General features: G+C 36.8%; 2 protein-coding genes across 2 annotated transcripts; both read left to right on the plus strand.

Moving 5' to 3' along the window:
* The first annotated feature begins 3,738 nt into the window (after positions 1 to 3,738).
* On the plus strand, positions 3,739 to 4,515 carry LOC138328903 (uncharacterized). The gene has a single exon (XM_069275619.1). The coding sequence runs from the start codon at positions 3,739 to 3,741 to the stop codon at positions 4,513 to 4,515; it is 777 nt and encodes a 258-aa protein (XP_069131720.1).
* Positions 4,516 to 4,809: 294 nt separating this feature from the next.
* Positions 4,810 to 7,623, plus strand: LOC138328904 (uncharacterized). Its single transcript, XM_069275620.1, has one exon. It carries the CDS (start codon positions 4,810 to 4,812, stop codon positions 7,621 to 7,623), a length of 2,814 nt encoding a protein of 937 aa, XP_069131721.1.
* The last annotated feature ends 15,361 nt before the right edge of the window (positions 7,624 to 22,984 follow it).

Genomic DNA, 22,984 nt, shown 5'->3' on the forward strand with positions numbered 1-22,984 from the left:
CCCTGTGATCTGTTTTAGAATCAGACTTAGTCTTATCACCTAATTTAGGTTTGTCGTTAGAAGGGCCACTAAAGGTTGGGTTCCTAGGCTGACCAAATTTACTAGTACCTGTGGTACTGTTTTTGTCTTGAGAACTGTTTTTAACAAATGAGCCTTTGTGGGTGAGAGCGTAATCATCAGCCATTGTAGCTGCTTCACTAAGTGTTTCAACTTTTCTCTCATCGAAATGAGTTTTTATGTTTGTGTGGACACAACGTTTAAACTCCTCTATCAACAATAATTGCCTCAATTTACCGAAATTCTCATCAATTTCTTTAGAATCACACCACCTATTAAATAATTGTTCCTTTTCTCTGGCAAATTCTACATGAGTTTGTTCATCTCTCTTTCTCGAGTTTCGAAATTTCTGGCGGTAAGCCTCAGGAACTAACTCATAAGCTTTCAAAATAGCTTTCTTGACTACATGGTAATTTGAAATGTCATCTACAGATAAAGAAGAATAAATGTCTCTAGCTTTACCAATCAAGACACTTTGAAGAAGCATTGTAAACTTATCTTCAGGCCATTTCATACTATCAGCTATTTTCTCAAAATGCAGAAAATACTTGTCAACTTCTTTCTCTTGAAAAGGAGGAACTAACCTAATATTTCTACTGACATCAAAACCTCTGTTTCCTTGTAAACCCCTAAAAGTTGGATTACTTGAACCGTCTTGAGAAGCTAGCTCTAATTCTTTAATTCTAAGTTCTGTTTCAGCTTGAATTTTCTGCTTCTCTAGTTCTAACATCTGATCTCTCTCGATCTCTTTTTCTTTTAATTTTCTTTCAATTTCTTTTTCTCTTAACTCCTTTTCTATTTCTCTTTCTCTCATTTCTTTTTCAATTTGTTTCATTTTCATTTCATGTTTAAGTTCCATTTGTCTAATTTGAATTTCTGAACTGATTGTTTCCTCTATACTATCTAATGCACTAGAGTCAAATTTGCCATTGTCAACAAAATATCTTATAATTACATTCCGAATTTCAGCTTTCCTCAAATTAGTTTTGATAGCTAGGCCTAAATGTTTACTCAATAACAGTAAATCCTTCTTATTAACTTGCAAAAGAACTTCCAGGGATGGCGCTTTAACAAACTGTTCTACCTGCATAGTAGTCATGTTAATCTAGCTGTTGGTTTCAAATGTAAACTCCAAGTTTTTACACAAATTTTGAAAATTTCTTAATTAATTTTTCAAAGTTAGATTTCACAAATTAAATATCGATCTCGGACAAGAGCCCCCAATTTCTGTTACATGAACGAATAACAGAAATGAGAAACCAGCAGCTAAATTCAAAACACAATTTAATTATATATACAATATTATACAGAGATGGTTTACAATGTCTAAAGTAATTGGTGGTGGTACAAGAGTAATACGATGATTTAAAGTGTTACTTATCTGTATGCGAATGTCCTGGTATAATCCTTGATCCCTCCAGGTTTCAAATTAACAATAATCAAAAATCCACGAGGAAAATGAATGTCCACAGATGATTTGTAAAGTTCCAGGCAATATGAATAAATCCACACAAAGTGTTGTAATAATCCACAGATAAAGTCACAATAGCTTTCCCAATAGAATCTTATATGGCACTGCACAATTCTTGATATGTCTCATTACAGTTCTGAATAGCCTTGGACAGCTGGAGTATATATAGCTAAACCCTAATTCAAGAATATTGGAGAACCTTCTACTTCTAGAAATATCTAACTAAAAGCAGTAAACAAATAAACACACATAACTTTCTGGAAATAGATCATTCTAGATCTCTACTTAAAATCAACATGTTTACAAACATATTTGTTTATACATGATTATATTCTAGAAAGTTCTATAACCTAGATTAATGATATGACCTTTATAGGATGTATTGATAAAAAAAGCTATAGGAGTTATCTCCCTTATCTCATAACTACATGTATTTAGTGTCATACAAGAAACATTTTTTTGCTCCGGAAAGGTAGTGGGCCTTTAAAGTAAAGTAAAGCTAACACTAAAATAAACACGTTACATAATTTATCAAACGACTTAAAGTTTAGGATTACTTATTTCAAATGATATAATGAGATTTGTCGTGCTGCTTGACAATGTTTTCAAAATATATATGTAATGCTTTAAGGTGTATACTAGTAAATTATATGTATTGCTGTATACTGTATAACATGACACATTTGGTGGGTAGAACTATTTTTGCGGTCTTTCTCTCGTGGTACGGAGCTTTGATATCATTTGGTGGGTAGAACTATTCTTGTGGTCTTTCTCTCGTGGTACGGAGCTTTGATATCATTTGGTGGGTAGAACTATTCTTGTGGTCTTTCTCTCGTGGTACGGAGCTTTGATATCATTTGGTGGGTAGAACTATTCTTGTGGTCTTTCTCTCGTGGTACAGAGCTTTGATATCATTTGGTGGGTAGAACTATTCTTGTGGTCTTTCTCTCGTGGTACAGAGCTTTGATATCATTTGGTGGGTAGAACTATTTTTGTGGTCTTTCTCTCGTGGTACGGAGCTTTGATATCATTTGGTGGGTAGAACTATTCTTGTGGTCTTTCTCTCGTGGTACAGAGCTTTGATATCATTTGGTGGGTAGAACTATTTTTGCGGTCTTTCTCTCGTGATACGGAGCTTTGATATCATTTGGTGGGTAGAACTATTCTTGTGGTCTTTCTCTCGTGGTACAGAGCTTTGATGTCATTTGGTGGGTAGAACTATTTTTGTGGTCTTTCTCTCGTGGTACGGAGCTTTGATATCATTTGGTGGTGTCGCAGATATTTCACTAACATTGTGTATGCCTTTGCGCGCCATAGTACATTGTGACGTCATAGCTTTGTGACGTCACGTTTGTAACGTTATTACTTGTAGAACGAATAAATCATGAACTAACACGGCTTTGTCAAGTCTCTCATTACGCACAACATTTTGGTGCTGTGATCATCGGGTCAACGAAATGGAACTCGGAAAGTTAAAATTGATTCGTACGGGACATCGGGGTGCTGCAACTAAAATATTGAGGAAGATTTCGGAAGGTTGCAATTTTGATGAAGCTACGCTGGAAGAATACGTGAGGACTCTAACGGAAAAGAGAAATCTACTTAAGAAACTAGATGATCAGATACTGAATGCGATGACACTTCAGGCAGTGTCCGGTTTTACACTGACGAACACTAATTACGGACAGGCAATCGACGTTTTAGTTGAGAGGTATGGACAGAATCACAAAATCGTGAACGCATATATGCAAAACTTAGTAGAATTACCGGCTCCACGAGACATTGTAGATTTACGGAGTTATTTAGACAAGATGGAAACCTATATTCGAAATCTCGAATCTCTTGGTACCCACGCGGAATCTTATTCGGCCCTACTAGTACCCATTATTCTTAGGAAACTACCTCGTGATTTTCTCAGGGATATTACGCGTCAGAACGGAAGTGACCACTGGGATTTACATTCATGATCCCAGGCAATTGTAACACAGTTTGTGTTCTTTCAAAATTTTCATCTTTTCCTCGCGATTTAAATCACAGTTTACAGGGGCATGCATTCCTTTGCAATACGCACACGGTCTTGAATTGATATCGAACTTTGCTTGTTTTCATGCAAAAATTGCCAGCGTCGACACCACACTAGTATATGTCCAAAGGACAACATTAATCATACAACGCGGACATCAGAACCAATTAAATCAGAGGTAATCACTATGCATTCAGCGACACCTACAGCGTCTCACATTTTATTGAAAACGGCAGTAGCTGAAGTACAATCCACGAACGGAACAGGATGTGACGCGAACATAATGTTTGATGAAGGATCACAACGGTCATTTGTTACTAGACAAATGGCAGACCAGCTTGCCGTGAAAACGATAGGTACAGAAGTTCTCAACTTATCTGGATTTGGTTCGACAAACGGCGAAATTCGCAACCTGGATAAAGTTCGTCTGTTCGTCATCGGCGTAAACAACCAACGTATCCCCATAGAGGCTTTAGTCGTCCCTAACATCGGCGTACCGTTACAGACGCATTCTTCGGAGGTAAAGGAATTAAAATATCTTCGCAATTTACAACTCGCTCACAAAGGCCCAGGAAATACCTCTTTTGAAATACAAATTCTGATAGGAGCGGATTATTACTGGAATTTCATCATGGACCATGTAGTTCGCGGTAACGGTCCTACAGCTGTACAATCTAAGCTTGGCTATCTATTGTCGGGTCCTAGTAACGGAAACTCCAAGTCAACAAACATAGGGGTATACAAGGTCCTGACTGAGCATAAAGACGAAGAAGTCAACCTGACGAAATTCTGGGAAATTGAAGACATTCCGGATACGAAATACATCGGAGCTAACACTAGACTACGGGAATATCAGGATACAAATGTAACAAGATCATACACAAAGATGGCAGATTTATCGCAAGGCTACCATGGAAAGAGGATCATTTTGAGCTTCCTACAAATAGAACTATTGCTAAGCTGAGACTTAAGAGTGTTATACAACGTCTCAAAAAAGAACCAGGAATGATCCAGGTATACGACAGTATCATTAAAGATCAGAAAGAGAAAGGCTTTATAGAAGAGATCAACGATGATGATGGAAAGAACGATGTTCATTACATACCTCACCACGCAGTGAAGAAAGATTCACTCACCACTCCTATAAGGATAGTGTTCGACTGCAGCTGCAAGGAATCCAAAGGATCACCAAGTCTGAACGATTGTCTTGAAACGAATGCTCCGCAGATAAACAACCTTACAACTGACAAACTTCCGGATGAACAAGTATGCAGTTACTGCGGATATTGAAAAGGCATTCCTACAAGTCGGGCTTGATGAGGAAGACAGGGACTACACCCGCTTTTTCTGGCTTAAGGATTACACAGATCCAAACAGTGAGATCGTTACATATCGGTTCAAGGTAGGTTTGTTTGGAGCAACGTGCTCACCTTTTATTCTCAACGCAACCTTGTTGAAATTATTCCAAGACAACGAATCTACAACAGCAACTACATTAAAGCAAAGCTTGTATGTAGACAACGTACTCACTAGCTTCACGGATGAGAATACTTTGCTGTCATTTTACCAAGAGTCTCGCAACTTACTACAGAAAGGCGGTTTTAATCTCCGTAGTTGGAATTCAGATAGTACTCAACTTAAGGATCAAGCTCAATCGGACAAAGTTGAGGACTCAACAAAAGATGTCAAAATCTTAGGGATGCGATGGAACGTTGACAGTAATACATTAGGATATCCATGTCTACAACTAACAACACCTAACAAATTGACCAAGAGAGAGATACTCAGTCAGTCGTCAAAGATTTTTGACCCCTTAGGTTTCCTGAGCCCCGTTACCATAAGAGGAAAAATATTTATGCAGGAATTGTGGAAACATAACTATACATGGGATCAGGAATTGCCTGAAAACGTGACAGAAAAATGGAAGATTGTGAGCGATGAATTAAGAATTGCTACTAGCCTGAACGTCGCGAGATATATTCCTCAACAACAGGATATTAGAGCTAGTCAGTTACACATCTTCACAGATGCTAGTCCTCATGCATACGGAGCATGCGCTTACTTGGTGAACGGCGAGAATTCAACACTTCTATTATCCAAGAACCGCGTTGCACCTTTAAAAGAAACTATCCTACCAAGAATGGAACTTTTGGGAGCAGTCATTGGTGCTCAGTTGGCAGAATACTTTGAATCAGTGTTAAACACAAACTCAATAACACTTTGGTGTGACAGTCAGATAGTGCTACACTGGTTGAAATCGGATAAACCGCTGAAAAAGTTCATTTCAAACCGAGTGACACAGATAAAAGAACTGACGGGAAAACATTCATGGAGATATGTACCCACAAACAGTAATCCAGCGGATCTCCAAACAAGGGGGATATCAGCCAAAGAGTTGTTGGACAATCCACTTTGGATTCATGGACCTAAGTGGATAATTAATCAGCCGGAATGGCCTGTATGGGACCCAAATAACACAACAAAATTGATGATGTCGCAGGTCAAAGAGCACGCGGTAGAGGAGGAAATTCAACAAGAGGAATGTGAACAAGCAGTACCTCATATCCTTACCCTATCGAACTACAGTTCTTACCAGAAACTGCTACGGATCACTGCTTACATACTTCGGTTCGCAAACAACTGTAGACAGAGCAAAAATGATCGGATCTGTGGCGACATCATTTCGCAGGAACTAAACCAGGCGTCAAAATACTGGATCAAAGTTGTCCAACAAGAAAGCTATGGAGATGTAAAGGAAAGTTTGAACAACACTAAACGGAACCACTTAATCAGACAGTTAAAGTTGTTCATGGATTCCAATGGATTGATAAGATGTCAAGGTAGGATACATAACGCACCATTACCGGACGACACAAAGTTTCCTCTCCTCTTACCCAAGTCACATGCATTTACTAAACTCATTATAGAAGATACACATCGACGGAATCTGCATTGTGGACCAGAGGCAACGATCGTGACATTGAGGGAGAAGTTTTGGATACCAAGCATTCGACAAGAAGTACGGAATTGTCTACGCAAATGTGTTCCGTGTAGGAAAGTGACAGGGAAAAGTTTTCTTGCACCAGACCCGCCACCACTACCTATAAACAGATTGAAAGACTCTACACCATTTACAGTTACAGGAGTAGATTTTACCGGAGCTTTACATGTGAAAATGAAGAATTCGAGGGACAAAAAGGTGTACATTTGCCTATTTACTTGTGCTAGTACACGTGCCATACATCTTGAAATTGTGTCAGATTTGACCGAGGATTCATTCATTATGGCTTTTCGTCGTTTTGTCAGCAAGAAGTCTACCCCACAAACAATGATTTCCGATAATGGAACGACTTTTTTGGCTGCGGCGGAGACAGTTAAATCCATTACAAATTCACGGGTTGTTAAGGAAAAACTACAAGAGCATGGAACAGAGTGGAAATTCATCCCAAAGAGAGCCCCTTGGTTTGGCGGGTTCTGGGAACGTTTAATAGGAATAGTCAAAACAACTATATTCAAAGTACTTGGATCAGCCTACATTACTGTTGAGGAGTTATCCACACTCATCTCAGAAGTCGAGATGATCATCAATGACCGTCCTATAACACACGTGTCCGTGGACAACAGAGATCCAGAACCACTCACTCCGTCACACTTACTTTACGGACGCAGAATATCATCACCCGTGTATCCCGATGAAAGACAGACTCCTCATGGGCCAGTTTCACATGTAACTTTAAACAACCAGTATTCTCGTAAAACGGAAATACTGCAACATATCTGGACACGGTGGAAGAAGGAATATCTCACATCTCTACGAGAATTCCAACGCGCATCTGGTACCGTCAAAGAAACGATTAAGATTGGTGATATGGTACAAATTCACGACGATACAAAACGGATCTATTGGAAATTGGGAGTAGTGGAGGACCATATCATTGGAGGCGACGGACACGCGAGAGCTGCTATAGTGAGAACACGTAGCGGAAGAACTAACAGACCCATCACAAAACTGTTTCCGTTAGAAATAAATGTAAATGAACCAAGAAGAAGTGAGAGACTGACCAAATCATAAAAAAATACACAACGCGAACAATAATTTTAGTTTCGTAACTTTATTACATCAATGCACTTTTGGCGGCCCCAGTATGTCGCAGATATTTCACTAACATTGTGTATGCCTTTGCGCGCCATAGTACTTTCATAAGAATTTTTTTTGTTCTGTGTATGATTGTTGATTGATTGTTGGTTGTTTTCGAACCGTTGATATTGGGTTAAATTAGCAGGACACAAAACAAAGAGTTCGATTGGCTTGTACTAGTTTCTTGTATTGTTAATTTGAATTGGTTTTCATATCATAATTTAATAAAATAGTGGCACATTGCTTAGAAGGTAAAATTAAAGTTCACTGATATTGGTAATCCAATGTAGACACTGTATATTATGTCCGTAGATGGCAATCCATCAATAAGTTCACTGTTTCACACTTGTTCTCTATTTGGAAATCCAACATTGAAAATATGTAATAAATGTCCGATGGTGGACCGTCCTGTCCGGTTGATCGTTGGCAATCCAACTGGCCTCCAAATATCAAAAGGCGTTTTTATGAAGTCTACTGTCCAGTTTGGCAGGTAACTCCGGATGTAAGGTTAATTACATAACAATTGAAAGTCTTGACAATAGAGTGTGTGCTTTGATATACAGTAAAAAGACTTTCCAAGCCTTAATGACACCAACGCCTCAGGTAGAGATATCGACAGTATACACGCTTTGATTGACACGTGAAGAATTGAGCGTCATATTAATTGGCGGTAATTCCACAAAGATAAGGACATAAGGTAGATATAAAGATCTGAATAATTAACTATCAAAACATTCACAGGTAAATTATAAACAATTATGTAAGAACAATAAACGTACGAAATTTCGCTATGATAGTACATTGTGACGTCATAGCTTTGTGACGTCACGTTTGTAACGTTATTACTTGTAGAACGAATAAACCATGAACTAACACGGCTTTGTCAAGTCTCTCATTACGCACAACAGGTGGGTAGAACTATTTTTGTGGTCTTTCTCTCGTGGTACGGAGCTTTGATATCATTTGGTGGGTAGAACTATTTTTGTGGTCTTTCTCTCGTGGGACGGAGCTTTGATATCATTTGGTGGGTAGAACTATTCTTGAAGTCTTTCTCTCGTGGTACGGAGCTTTGATATCATTTGGTGGGTAGAACGATTCTTGTGGTCTTTCTCTCGTGGTACAGAGCTTTGATATCATTTGGTGGGTAGAACGATTCTTGTGGTCTTTCTCTCGTGGTTCGTGTACGGAGCTTTGATATCATTTGGTGGGTAGAACGATTCTTGTGGTCTTTCTGTCGTGGTACAGAACTTTGATATCATTTGGTTGGTAGAACTATTCTTGTGGTCTTTCTCTCGTGGTACGGAGCTTTGATATCATTTGGTGGGTAGAACGATTCTTGTGGTCTTTCTCTCGTGGTACGGAGCTTTGATATCATTTGGTGGGTAGAACGATTCTTGTGGTCTTTCTCTCGTGGTACAGAACTTTGATATCATTTGGTGGGTAGAACTATTCTTGTGGTCTTTCTCTCGTGGTACGGAGCTTTGATATCATTTGGTGGGTAGAACTATTCGTGGTTAGTCGATAAAGCAAAAGTGACGGTAATATATTGAAACAAGAATTCTTTATTTTTACGATCTTGCAAAAATAACGAAAACATCGAATGTTTTCCCACATTTCATGTGGTAAATAAATGACCTTAGGACTCTTTCATATGTGATTATGAAGGATAAGAATATTTTACCCGAGGGTTACAGAATGTTGTAAAACACGAGGCTTGCCGAGGACTTTACAATATAGTGTCACTGAGGTATGGATGTCCCTATCATTCATATCCACATATGAAAGGACATTTTCCTCTCATTCCTCGACATTTTTATAACGATTCTACAATATCAAAAATATCTTTCAAATCATTTTATTATCGATAAATTTACTTATGTTACATGTAAGTGATGTTATATTTGTTTAGTCACAGAAAACAGTTTCTATAATAACCTTTAACTCAATCTTACTTGTAATCATCTCAGAACGAAAACATTATCGCCATTTCTAATGTTGTTTATTATTGGACGAACAATTACGTAACGATTTCTTAAAAATAAATCCTCGATAAATTAATGAGATTCTTTCGAAACGTTGAATGAAAGTGAATAATGCCATGGAGCTATGAGCTAAAACAAAACGTAACTTGTACTCTCATTATTGACCGTTCGCGGTTTATTTAGAGAAAACTTTTTTTTTGTTACATCTCCATGACAGGAATATTAAAAAAAATAGAAGACAAACTTCGATCACTCTGTTACATTGTAATATTATTCATCTTTATATTAATTTTTGATGTTGACACATCACTTGTGAATCCAACCAAACTGATTGAAGTTGACATCAGCTTCCAAACATTTACACTGAAGTTTTAACGCTCATATAAACTGCATACTGTTTACAGTGGATGACTGAGGGTAAGACCAGCTTCAATCTAAACCATGTTTTATTGATATAGAAACAGTCATTCCGTCTCACAACGTAAAGGCCAAAGACACAAAATATTACTGTAATTCCCTGCGGATTGCCCGCGGGCTAATCAACTTTAAATTAGAAGATGGGTCTCTCTGTGAAAACTACAAAATATGCGGACTACACGTATATACGTTGTGAGCTAATTCTAGATGGAAACTCTCTTTTAATGCTATGTTATTTTTAGATAAGCCATGTTCTTGCATTTGATGACTCTTTTCATTAAAATAAACTTCATGTCTTTGAACATATCTGTATCCGCTTTTTCGATGGAATCATTTTTATGAAAATAGATTCTAGGAAAGTGCAATTTATTAAAACCTATAATAAAAATATCATAGATCATGGTTTTGCGAAGCAGGAAATTACAGTAAGTACATTTTAACTGTTACAGTGTATTTTTGTTAATATGATGTCACTTGTCAAAGGTTCTATCGATTCGTGTCGTGCAATTATCAAGTATCTCAGCAGAAAACAAATTTGCAAATGGAATGAAAAACATTGATGTTAAAACGACTTGTCTGTAGTGATAGTTATAATGGTTAACTTATATCTATACATATTATTACTTGATTAATACAAAAATGTTTCTTGCAGATTCCTAAACGGATCACTTATTCATTCTTTTTGTACTGTTTTTTTGTTCGTTTGTAAAATTACCTATATTTCTTTTTTATTTTGAGAAAAGCGACATTTTTTCCAGAATTCTGATTTAATTTGTACACGCCATTAGGTGACATAAGGTTCAATACCTTCCACCAGAACCATATATGTATAACAAATGATAACTCCTGTAGAGTTTGTATATACAGTAAATCATTTTGATGTCGAGATTAATTTATGTTACAAGTATTATTTTACCGGAAATATACGCATGAGTCGAATAGGAAAACAATTCAGTATAAGATGATTACCCGGCCAGTGCTCAATTATACGGTAGAATTATAAGATCAATACCCGGCCAGTACACAATTATACGGTAGACTTATAAGATCATTACCCGACCAGTACACAATTATACGGTAGACTTATAAGATCGTTACCCTGCCAGTGCACAATTATACGGTAGTCTTATAAGATCATTACCCGACTAATACACAATTATACGGTAGACTTATAAGATCATTACCCGACCAGTACACAATTATACGGTAGACTTATAAGATCATTACCCGACCAGTACACAATTATACGGTAGACTTATAAGATCATTACCCGACCAGTACACAATTATACGGTAGACTTATAAGATCATTACCCGGCCAGTGCACAATTATACGGTAGACTTATAAGATCATTACCCGACCAGTGCACAATTATACGGTAGACTTATAAGATCATTACCCGACCAGTGCACGATTATACGATAGACTTATAAGATCATTACCCGGCCAGTGCACAATTATACGGTAGACTTATAAGATCATTACCCGACCAGTACACAATTATACGGTAGACTTATAAGATCATTACCCGACCAGTACACAATTATACGGTAGACTTATAAGATCATTACTCGACCAGTACAAGATTATACGGTAGACTTACAAGATCATTACCCGACCATGGCCTGGGAACGATTATACGGTAGACTTATAAGATCATTACCCGACCAGTACACAATTATACGGTAGACTTATAAGATCGTTACCCTGCCAGTACACAATTATACGGTAGAACTTATAATATACGGTAGACGTATAAGATCGTTACCCGACCAGTACACAATTATACGTTAGACTTACAAGATCATTACCCGACCAGTGCACAATTATACGTAGACTTACAAGATCATTACCCGACCAGTGCACAATTATACGGTAGACTTATAAGATCATTACCCGACCAGTACACAATTATACGGTAGACTTATAAGATCATTACTCGACCAGTACACAATTATAGGTAGACTTATAAGATAAGATATTTGCAAGTGATTTAAGACAAACAAGTCTGGTGGATCAGATGGCCTTGTATATGAGCATGTTAAATACTGCAACAATTTTATGTTAAAACATACCACGTTTTTATTCAACCTAATTGTAAAGTACGAATATATTCCACAATCGTGGAAAGTTGGTACAATAGTCACTTTATATAAAGGTAATCGGAAACCCAAAGACGACCCTAACAGTTATAGAGGTATTACATTAATTCCAATATTTTTCAAAATATTTGAGTCACTTTTGTCTTCCCGTTTGAGTCCAGTTGTAGAATCACGGACATTTCCTAATAGACATCAATCAGCATATCGTAAAAAACTGTGTAGTTTATGCACCTCTTTTAACCTGCAGGAAAGTATAAATTATAACCTAGATAATGGATCAGATGAACTCGTTGCTTTTTTAGATAGTAATAAGGCTTTCGATTCTGTATGGCAAGAAGGCTTATTCTATAAACTTTATCAAATGGGTATCAATGGAAAGGTATGGATCATTCTAAAACAGATGTATTCCCGCTTCTCCAGTAATGTTGTCTTTAATGGTTTTATGTCGGAAAAAGTAATAATGGAAAGAGGAATCTTACAGGGTGGTTCTTTATCTGCAAAAATGTACCTAGTTTTCATCAATGACTGACTTGCTTAATGAAGTAGAATTCAGCGGGAAAGGTTCGGTAATTAATTCATCGCGGGTAAATATACCAACCCAAGCCGACGACATATGTGTTATTAGCAATAATGTAGCTAACCTTCAATACTTACTTTCTATCTGTGAGAACTACAGTAGAAAATGGAGGTTTACATTTTCCGCTTGTAAATCGAAAATTGTCATATTTACTTCCAAAAATAAGCCAAATGTTTCTTGTAATGTTACAGTTTATGAAAATAAACTACCAATTGTTGATAGTATTGTTCATGTTGGTATAACATTGAATGGTAAAAATAACAATGTTTAACGTACAGAACGTGCTTGTTCTAAATTAAAGTGTGGTGTAATGTCTCTTATTCGTTCTGGTGCTCACCAGTGTGCCCTGAATCCGTTGACCACTGCTAAGATTATTAAATGCAAAGTTTATCCATCTGCACTCTACGGATGTGAGTTGTGGTAATTAAAGAAAAATGAAGTATACATGCTAGAAAAAGCACAAAATTTCATTGTCAAATCTATACAAGGTTTTAATATAAGAACGAGGACAGATATGTCCACATCATTGATTGGTTGGTTTTCTATTGAAGTGTATATTAGTATTAAAAATTGTTGTTCCTTGGTAGAATATGTTTCATGGATATAGGAGTTTTAACTCGCGAAATTTTCATAAAACGTCTTTTCGATTTTAAATTGTGCAGTTTTAACAGAGGATTTATCCCTGACATTATCCAAATTTTGAAAAAAATATGATTTGTATTTTGTACTGGATGGATTTTTAAAATGTGGTACATTTCCAAACAAATGCAAATGGAAACATTTAGTAAATACCCATGTGTTAAAAAATATGAACAGTTTCAACTTTGTGAAAGGATGAAAGCTGATAAAGATTTTTCTCGTTTTTCTCTTTTACATGAAAGAATAGAACCATATGCAATATGGAAACTTGCTTTACGTTTTCCACAGTATAGTTCATGCATTAAACGAATTGTTAAAATATGCGTAGAAATGCGCGATAATGAAAATTCATATTTGTGTCATTTTTGTGGTCTAATGTATAATGATCTCATATTGCACAGTGTACTTGAATGTAGCCACACTGAGAACTTGCGAGACCAACTGTGGTGTATTATCAGTACTGTGAAAGATATAGATTTTGTTTTTTATCTCAATTCAATGTCAAAATATCATCTACTGCATGTTCTTCTTGGTGGACTATTTAACTACCATTTATCTCAAAATGAAATGGAAGACTTTAGACTAAACTCAATTATCATTGTTAACAAAATGTTCGTACAAAGTGGTATCCATAACTGACCTTTTTTCTTTTTCGTTTTTTTTTTTTTTTTTTTTTTAGGCAAATATTTCATTGTATTAACTTCAACTGAAGTTATATGTATGCTTAATCTTGTGAACTCCAGAGTATTTGTATTATGTATGTTTTTGTGCTGGCCTTATATATAGACTTTTGATACATATATATCTGTTATTACAAACTGTATGTATCATTTGCGATGTCTCGTCTACATATGTTTTTAGCTAATTATTATAAGCATTCTCCGCTATCAGATAATGGCGAAATGTAGTCGAATATCTAATAGTATTTTCTTGTATTGATTAGATATGTATATATGTGTGTAACGTGTGTATGTTAGAATGTTTCTTTCTTTATTTATGTATTATTTTCTGTAAACTCTTCAATATTTGGAGGAAATAAGAATCATTACCCGACCAGTACACAATTATACGGTAGACTTATAAGATCATTACCCGACCAGTACACAATTATACGGTAGACTTATAAGATCATTACCCGACCAGTGCACAATTATACGGTAGACTTATAAGATCATTACCCGACCAGTGCACAATTATACGGTAGACTTATAAGATCATTACCCGACCAGTGCACAATTATACGGTAGACTTTACATTAACCGACCAGTGCACAATTATACGGTAGACTTATAAGATCATTATCCAACCAGTGCACAATTATACGGTAGACTTATAAGATCATTATCCAACCAGTGCACAATTATACGGTAGACTTATAAGATCATTACCCGACCAGTGCACAATTATACGGTAGACTTATAAGATCATTACCCGACCAGTACACAATTATACGGTAGACTTATAAGATCATTACCCGACCAGTACACAATTATACGGTAGACTTATAAGATCATTACCCGACCAGTACACAATTATACGGTAGACTTATAAGATCATTACCCGACCAGTACACAATTATACGGTAGACTTATAAGATCATTACCCGACCAGTACACAATTATACGGTAGACTTATAAGATCATTATCCGACCAGTACACAATTATACGGTAGACTTATAAGATCATTACCCGACCAGTGCACAATTATACGGTATACGGTAGACTTATTAGATCATTACCAGACCAGTGCACAATTATACGGTAGACTTATAAGATCATTACCCGACCAGTGCACAATTATACGGTAGACTTATAAGATCATTATCCAACCAGTGCACGATTATACGATAGACTTATAAGATCATTACCCGACCAGTGCACAATTATACGGTAGACTTATAAGATCATTACCCGACCAGTGCACAATTATACGGTAGACTTATAAGATCATTACCCGACCAGTACACAATTATACGGTAGACTTATAAGATCATTACCCGACCAGTACACAATTATACGGTAGACTTATAAGATCATTACCCGACCAGTACACAATTATACGGTAGACTTATAAGATCATTACCCGACCAGTGCACAATTATACGGTAGACTTATAAGATCATTACCCGACCAGTACACAATTATACGGTAGACTTATAAGATCATTACCCGACCAGTACACAATTATACGGTAGACTTATAAGATCATTACCCGACCAGTACACAATTATACGGTAGACTTATAAGATCATTACCCGACCAGTACACAATTATACGGTAGACTTATAAGATCATTACTCGACCAGTACACAATTATACGGTAGACGTTTAAGATCGTTACCCGACCAGTACACAATTATACGGTAGACTTATAAGATCATTACCCGGCCAGTACACAATTATACGGTAGACTTATAAGATCATTACCCGACCAGTACACAATTATACGGTAGACTTATAAGATCATTACCCGACCAGTACACAGGTTTACGGTAGACTTATAAGATCAATACCCGGCCAGTGCACGATTATACGGTAGACTTATAAGATCATTACCCGACCAGTACACAATTATACGGCAGACTTATAAGATCATTACCCGACCAGTACACAGGTGTACGGTAGACTTATAAGATCATTACCCGACCAGTACACAGGTTTACGGTAGACTTATAAGATCATTACCCGGCCAGTGCACGATTATACGGTAGACTTATAAGATCATTACCCGACCAGTACACAATTATACTGTAGACTTATAAAGATCATTACCCGGCCAGTACACAATTATACGGTAGACTTATAAGATCGTTATCCGGACAGTGCACAATTATACGGTAGACTTTAAAGATCATTACTCGACCAGTACACAATTATACGGTAGACTTATAAGATCATTACCCGACCAGTACACAATTATACGGTAGACTTATAAGATCATTACCCGACCAGTACACAATTATACGGTAGACTTATAAGATCATTACCCGACCAGTACACAATTATACGGTAGACTTATAAGATCATTACCCGACCAGTACACAATTATACGGTAGACTAATAAGATCATTACCCGGCCAGTACACGATTATACGGTAGACTTATAAGATCATTACCCGACCAGTACACAATTATACGGTAGACTTATAAGATCAATACCCGGCTAGTACACAATTATACGGTAGACTTATAAGATCATTACTCGACCAGTGCACAATTATACGGTAGACTTATAAGATCATTACCAGACCATGGCCAGTACACGATTATACGGTAGACTTATAAGATCATTACCCGGCCAGTGCACAATTATACGGTAGACTTATAAGATCATTACCCGACCAGTACACAATTATACGGTAGACTTATTAGATCATTACCCGACCAGTACACAATTATACGGTAGACTTATAAGATCGTTACCCTGCCAGTGCACAATTATACGGTAGACTTATAAGATCATTACCAGACCATGGCCAGTGAACGATTATACGGTAGACTTATAAGATCATTACCCGACCAGTGCACAATTATACGGTAGACTTATAAGATCATTACCCGACCAGTACACAATTATACGGTAGACTTATAAGATCATTACCCGACCAGTGCACACTAATACGGTAGACTTAAAAGATCATTACCCGGCCAGCACACAATTATACGATAGACTTATAAGATCATTACCCGGCCAGAACACAATTATACGGTAGACTTATAAGATCATTACTCGGCCAGTGCACAATTATACGGTAGACTTATAAGATCATTACTCGACCAGTGCACAATTATACGGTAAACTTCTTATAAGATCATTACCCGGGCAGTGCACGAGATCATTAAATTGTACATATACGGAAGGCTAATAAAACATTTCTCGACGTATACTGGAGGTGTAAGAGGCCGGTATTCGACAAGCTCGTAAGATGAAAACCTAGTAGCTACATATATAAGATTATGATGGAGTGTATTTACATGGTGATAAACCACTGAGTTCACGAGACCGTAATAGGCATGACCTCAAGATCATTATCCGGCAGATTAAGGACAATTATATCCGTTTTGACTTGGAGATTGCGTTGGTTCACAAAATAAGAACAATCAAGATAGTTTGACAATACATTGTACATGAATCGTGTACGTGTACAATCAGTGCTTAAAAGAGGTATCATTGACATATCAGGACACTTTTTAAATATGGTACAGAGTTATCTACCCTTGCGGGTAGGTTTTGAATGTGAGTTTTGTTAAATTGGCACTTACTCTTAGCAAAATATAGGGATTTCATTTTCAAGAGAGTGCTTCCATTTTTCATGGTATTATGAGAAAAAAACAGATAAAAATATATGAACACATTCAATCTCCATCAGCATTAATGCAAACCAAATGAACGTTATTCTAAAAACCTTATCAAGTTCAAATTATGCAACGTAAGCATATATTGTCGGTTCTTGGGGTAATACGAACCAAGAAGAAATATTGTATGTTTCGACTAAAAAAGATAGTTTCGAACAAATTCAAGAGACCGACATCATTAATTATCTATGTTATCAATTTGATGACTATTGCCTTTTTCTGTAAATATATGTAAATAAATTTAAAAAAAACAAACCCCACTGCAAATGGGTGTTGTGGTTGAAGAACTAACGCGATTCTTCGTAAACCTTGCACACTTGTTAAAAAGCGATTTGTTTAAAACATGCTAAGCAGAAACATTACCCTATAGCAAAATAATTGGAAGGCATATGTCTGTTTTTCCCCTTTTTGCAGCAAAGACAAAGTAATATAGAAAGAAAAATGATAACTATATAATGATATAATAATTACATGTATCAACAAAAGGGAAAAAGAAAACAGATTACTAGTTGTGATAGCATACGATTAACTCTTCTATCCGTACAAGAGACTGGACTGATGGGATCACTTACTCATAAAACTGAATTATACGCGTGGCAATTCACAACAAGGCATCTGCATCACAAGAGGATTAGCCTTTGCAGAAGGGAAACCATGATTGAATGTCTCGTTAATACCTTCAACTAGCCCAAATAGTAAAGACATGTAATGGAGTAACACCATGCAATAAGAATCAAACAAATCATTGTCTTGTACCACACTTTTAGGAGCGAGAGTGGACAACAATGTAACTTATGTTATAAAACAGCCAACGCAACCGTTGAAAACGATTCCATGTTTCCATCTGGCGAATTAATATATCAGGCTATATACAGTTATTGTCCTTATCGAAGAAGTGGTTTTAGAATCGAGTTTTTAACACCTTAGAGCTGGTACCTGTTTTTGCGCAACATTTCGGAAGTTTCCGTTTTGCTTCCATTGTTTAAACTTCTCAAAGCTATCCCTATCATAGCGGTGTCGACCAGCATTGAAACCCATGCCAGCACCTTTCCGAGTAAGACCGTTGAGGTTTTAGCTGCCTGCCGTGCTAAATTTTTAGACAAAGCTTGGAAAATTTCATCTAGCATACAAAACCTAGGAATCACTTTAAGTTTCCTGTCAAAATACTCTTCTGGTACGTTTCCTGGGAGCTCTTCTCTACCGTCTCTCAACTCATCAGCAAGCATTCTTCCCGTTAATTTGCGCAACTGATTAATGCCATCGCTTACATACTGCGAAAGATCTTTCAGAAGGTATTGATTCTCAAACAGTGTTTGAATATCTTTTTCTGAAAGAGATTTTTCTTTCCATGTGCGTGTGGCAACACCTAATACACCAAACAAAGACATGCCGATCCCTAGTACTGGGTTGACACCTACCATTAGTACTGTCCCAAGCATTGATGTCGCCGATCCAAAAACAGTTATCCTGTTCGTATTTCGGCGTCGACTTTCAAAACAGTCGATCATTTCTTCATACAATGCTAGCTGGGCATTGAGGAGTGTGTGAAGTTTGTTGATGTCATTATAGACTTGCCCAAAAGCGGAATTCATAATTCGATGTTTTCGATAAAATTCCTCTTTTTTCTGGAATAGAAAATATTTTTATTTTTGATTAACTAGAAATATCTGAAAGACATAAAAACATTGAACTGCATGAAGTTGAAAAGTATGGCAATATGAATGGCAATTGGATATCGGCAAATTGATAAAGCGCTAGCTCTACAAGTTGAAATTTGCCGCTGTCCAGTTGGCATTTATACTTCTATGATTGCCAGTTCAGTGCTTATATTTACATTTTATAGTAGCGTAATGATACATTCTGAAGATATTTTGCATATTTAAATTAATGAAGGAACTATTTATTATTGTCAAGGATGGATCAGCCATTTAAACAGCCGTTTTCCGTGATCACTGGCACGACAATTGTGACATCACAATGATAATAACTTGAAAATAAGCAAATGGCAGGTAATGCACTGGTGACCGCTAACCGCCTTTGGTAAAAATACATTCTGGGGTTGCAGTAAAATGTAAATATAAATATATTACTTCGATATCAAAACGGAACACGGCAGGTGAACTTAAGCTATTATCTATTAATGCAAAATAGACAGGTTGTATTCAACAATCCATTTTCATGCATAATTATTTTTTACACAAAATGCCTTCTTCAGCCATAAGAATTCAAATATGATATTAGAGAAGATGTGCATAAAGACTTATAAAATTACCAAGATACATGTATGTCCCTGACCTGTCATTAATACATTTTTAAACCATGCATTAGTTCTATAGAAAGACATTTAAGTCCAACTTAACGTTTTGACCTTATATACATGTTAGAAGAAGTTATTTGATTAATAAATCATTTCTACCACGGTGAACCGGTGAAAATAAAATAAGATAAAATGACGTTACGCTTGATGCTAGACAAATTAGCAATATATATCGTGTACTACTTACGTAGCCATATGTCTGGAATTCCTGTCACGGCTCCACCAAGTTCACGGTCCTCAAGTGATCCTGTCTTCCTACCAGGAACTTCTACCTTTTCCATTTGGCAATTACATACCAGGCGTTTGGGAAGGATCCGGTAGAACTCTCCGTACGAGTTTCGTAAAAGAGTTACAGCATATCTGTCTGCAGTTCGTCCTCTCAAGCATTCACTCTGCAATCGTGGCATCGATGTTGGCTTTCGTTTTCTCCTAATTTGGGTGAATTTTTTCCATCTGCTTGTTCCATCTTCGTCAACCAGGAGAACGAGAATGGTTTTTTGGAAAAACGTAGCGGCGGCCGTTAAACCGATTTCACCCTTTGTTTGTATAGGAACTGTGCCGAATGGTTTTGAGAAATCATACTTGTCTGTATTCTCCTGAATTTCGGACTGAAGAGTGTTGTTTATGAGCTCAACCTGGTCACTATTTTCAAATATTTCTTTACTCAGACATGCAGAGAGTGAGTGTTGTCCTTGCATTGTATCGATCATTCTGTCAGCCATGTCTAGCGCGTGGAAGATATCGGACCCAACACCTCCTACGGGAGAATACATGAAGATGTCTTCGTCAGTTAGGCGACTGTGATCCACTTTATCCAGGAAGTATTCAAGCATTGGATTGTGGCGACTGTCCCTTGCAATCCTTCGCAGGCCGACGTGGTCTAATAAAAGAAGTATATATGTAAGAAGAATATAATTTGGATGGAAACATTATTGTGAATAGGGTGAAACAATGGCAAACCATCGCATTAACAAGTACAAGTTTTACAGAAAATGCTAGCGAAGCTTTAAAAGCAAAATGTTTGGTGCTAAAAGCGCAAACACACTTGTGAAGTTCTGCTTCAATATATACGTTTAAGGTATTTAAAATATGCAATGATTGATTGAATATATGATACAGGAGATGTCATTTAAATAAACAATATGAAAGATAAGTGAATATTTTTGTTTTCCATAAAAAATATCACTAAAGTATTATCAAATGGTGTGTTCTTTCAATAAACTGGGAATTACAATCAATTGAAAATAGTTTGACAAAATCTAGTTCCTCGTATCGAAATTCATATTCCAAATATGATATTCGTGCCGTTATTTATTATAGGTACCTCTTTTGCTTTCATCTGTTGCCACTTCGATTGGGAGAGGCGACAGAGAACAGTTGCAACCCTCGATGGGTATGATTCTCACGTAAAGGTTTGTCTGAGGATCTCTGTAAAGGGTTACATAGTAACGACACTCAATTGATGCACGAGTCGGCAAGAAGGCTTTCCATTCGTGTTCAGTCGATAGTCCGTCCTTGCAGAATATGTAGACGGGCCGCTTCAACCAGTTGACTACTCTTAAGATTTCTTCGTCAGTTGCAATGTCTCCTGGCACTGGAAAATCTGCCATGTCAGTACTGTCCTCCGTACCGTATATTTCTTTAAGTATGCACTGACGAAATGTAATCCCAAATCTATAGTTTCGATCAAACCGTCTTCTCGTACATTTCAATAAGTTCAGAGCATAATTGGCATCAGCAGATAGTTGTCTTGTGGGACGACGAGTCGATGATCCAGAGTGACAATGGTTGTTGTCTGTGGCAAGAAACCGCAAATGGACATGCGGCCCATGTCTAGATACTTGGCAGCATGATCTAGAAGCTTTCAAACGAGAGAGAAAAAATGAATACGTTTAACAATAGTTTTTTGTTCCACTCAGTCTATTATGTTCTATAAATTCATTTGATTTGACAGTGCATTTAGCTTACAGTAATATAATTAAATTTCAAATGTTTTACTCATTTCTATTAGTTAATTAGCCAAATAAACTACTGGCTAGGGTTCAATGATCCACAACTCATTTTGTTTTATGGTAAAAGAAGGTAAAGACACCAAACATATAACTGGTACTCCGCTGTGTTATTCAAATTAAATTACATGTATACGTAAGCATTATTCATAGACGAAACACAAACGGACATTCTTTTCAGCGTATATAAATAATGCCCAGTCGGTTTTTGCCTATGATTTCATAAACCCAAAGGATATTCAGAATATGCTTAAAGACACATTTTAATGACAAAATGGCAGTGGAATAGCGGTAATATTGAATACATTCGTGTTCTAAGCTTATTTTGAAAATGATACTTATAACATGTTTCTAAATTATTTACAAATAATTTTATCTAACTGACGTCTTAGGCACATTCACAGGAAACTTTTCCATATGTCTCCATCTATCAATATGTGTGTATGATGTTTGAGGATGTTCACAACATTATATGCATGTATTAATAATGATGCTGCAAGACCGATAATTAATGCTGATATGATAACAAAAACTATAAACTGTATCTGCAACTATCAAACACCAGGAAACAACGTATGACTGCGGTGTGTTCGAGCTTATCTCCCCTTGATAGCGAAGATATGGAATCATTTTTAAGCGTTGTACTATTAAGATATATAAGCCATTTTAGAAAATCAGTATATCTATCCAGTTCCTTTTTTAATGGGAATCCCCCACCCCCCAAATGAGGATAAATTATACATTACCAGTGATTTCCCAGGCAACTTTTCCCAGCTCACTCCGTGTATCATTAAGTGATCTGGTTGGTGGTCTCTGTACTTGACAGTCAGGGGAGACAGCTGCTGGAACAAGAACCTCAAACCCCCCGTCCGTTAGTGTTGCCATGGCGACAAAAT

Source organism: Argopecten irradians, chromosome 8 (genome assembly GCF_041381155.1).
Source record: "Argopecten irradians isolate NY chromosome 8, Ai_NY, whole genome shotgun sequence".
In the NCBI taxonomy this organism is placed as follows: domain Eukaryota; kingdom Metazoa; phylum Mollusca; class Bivalvia; order Pectinida; family Pectinidae; genus Argopecten; species Argopecten irradians.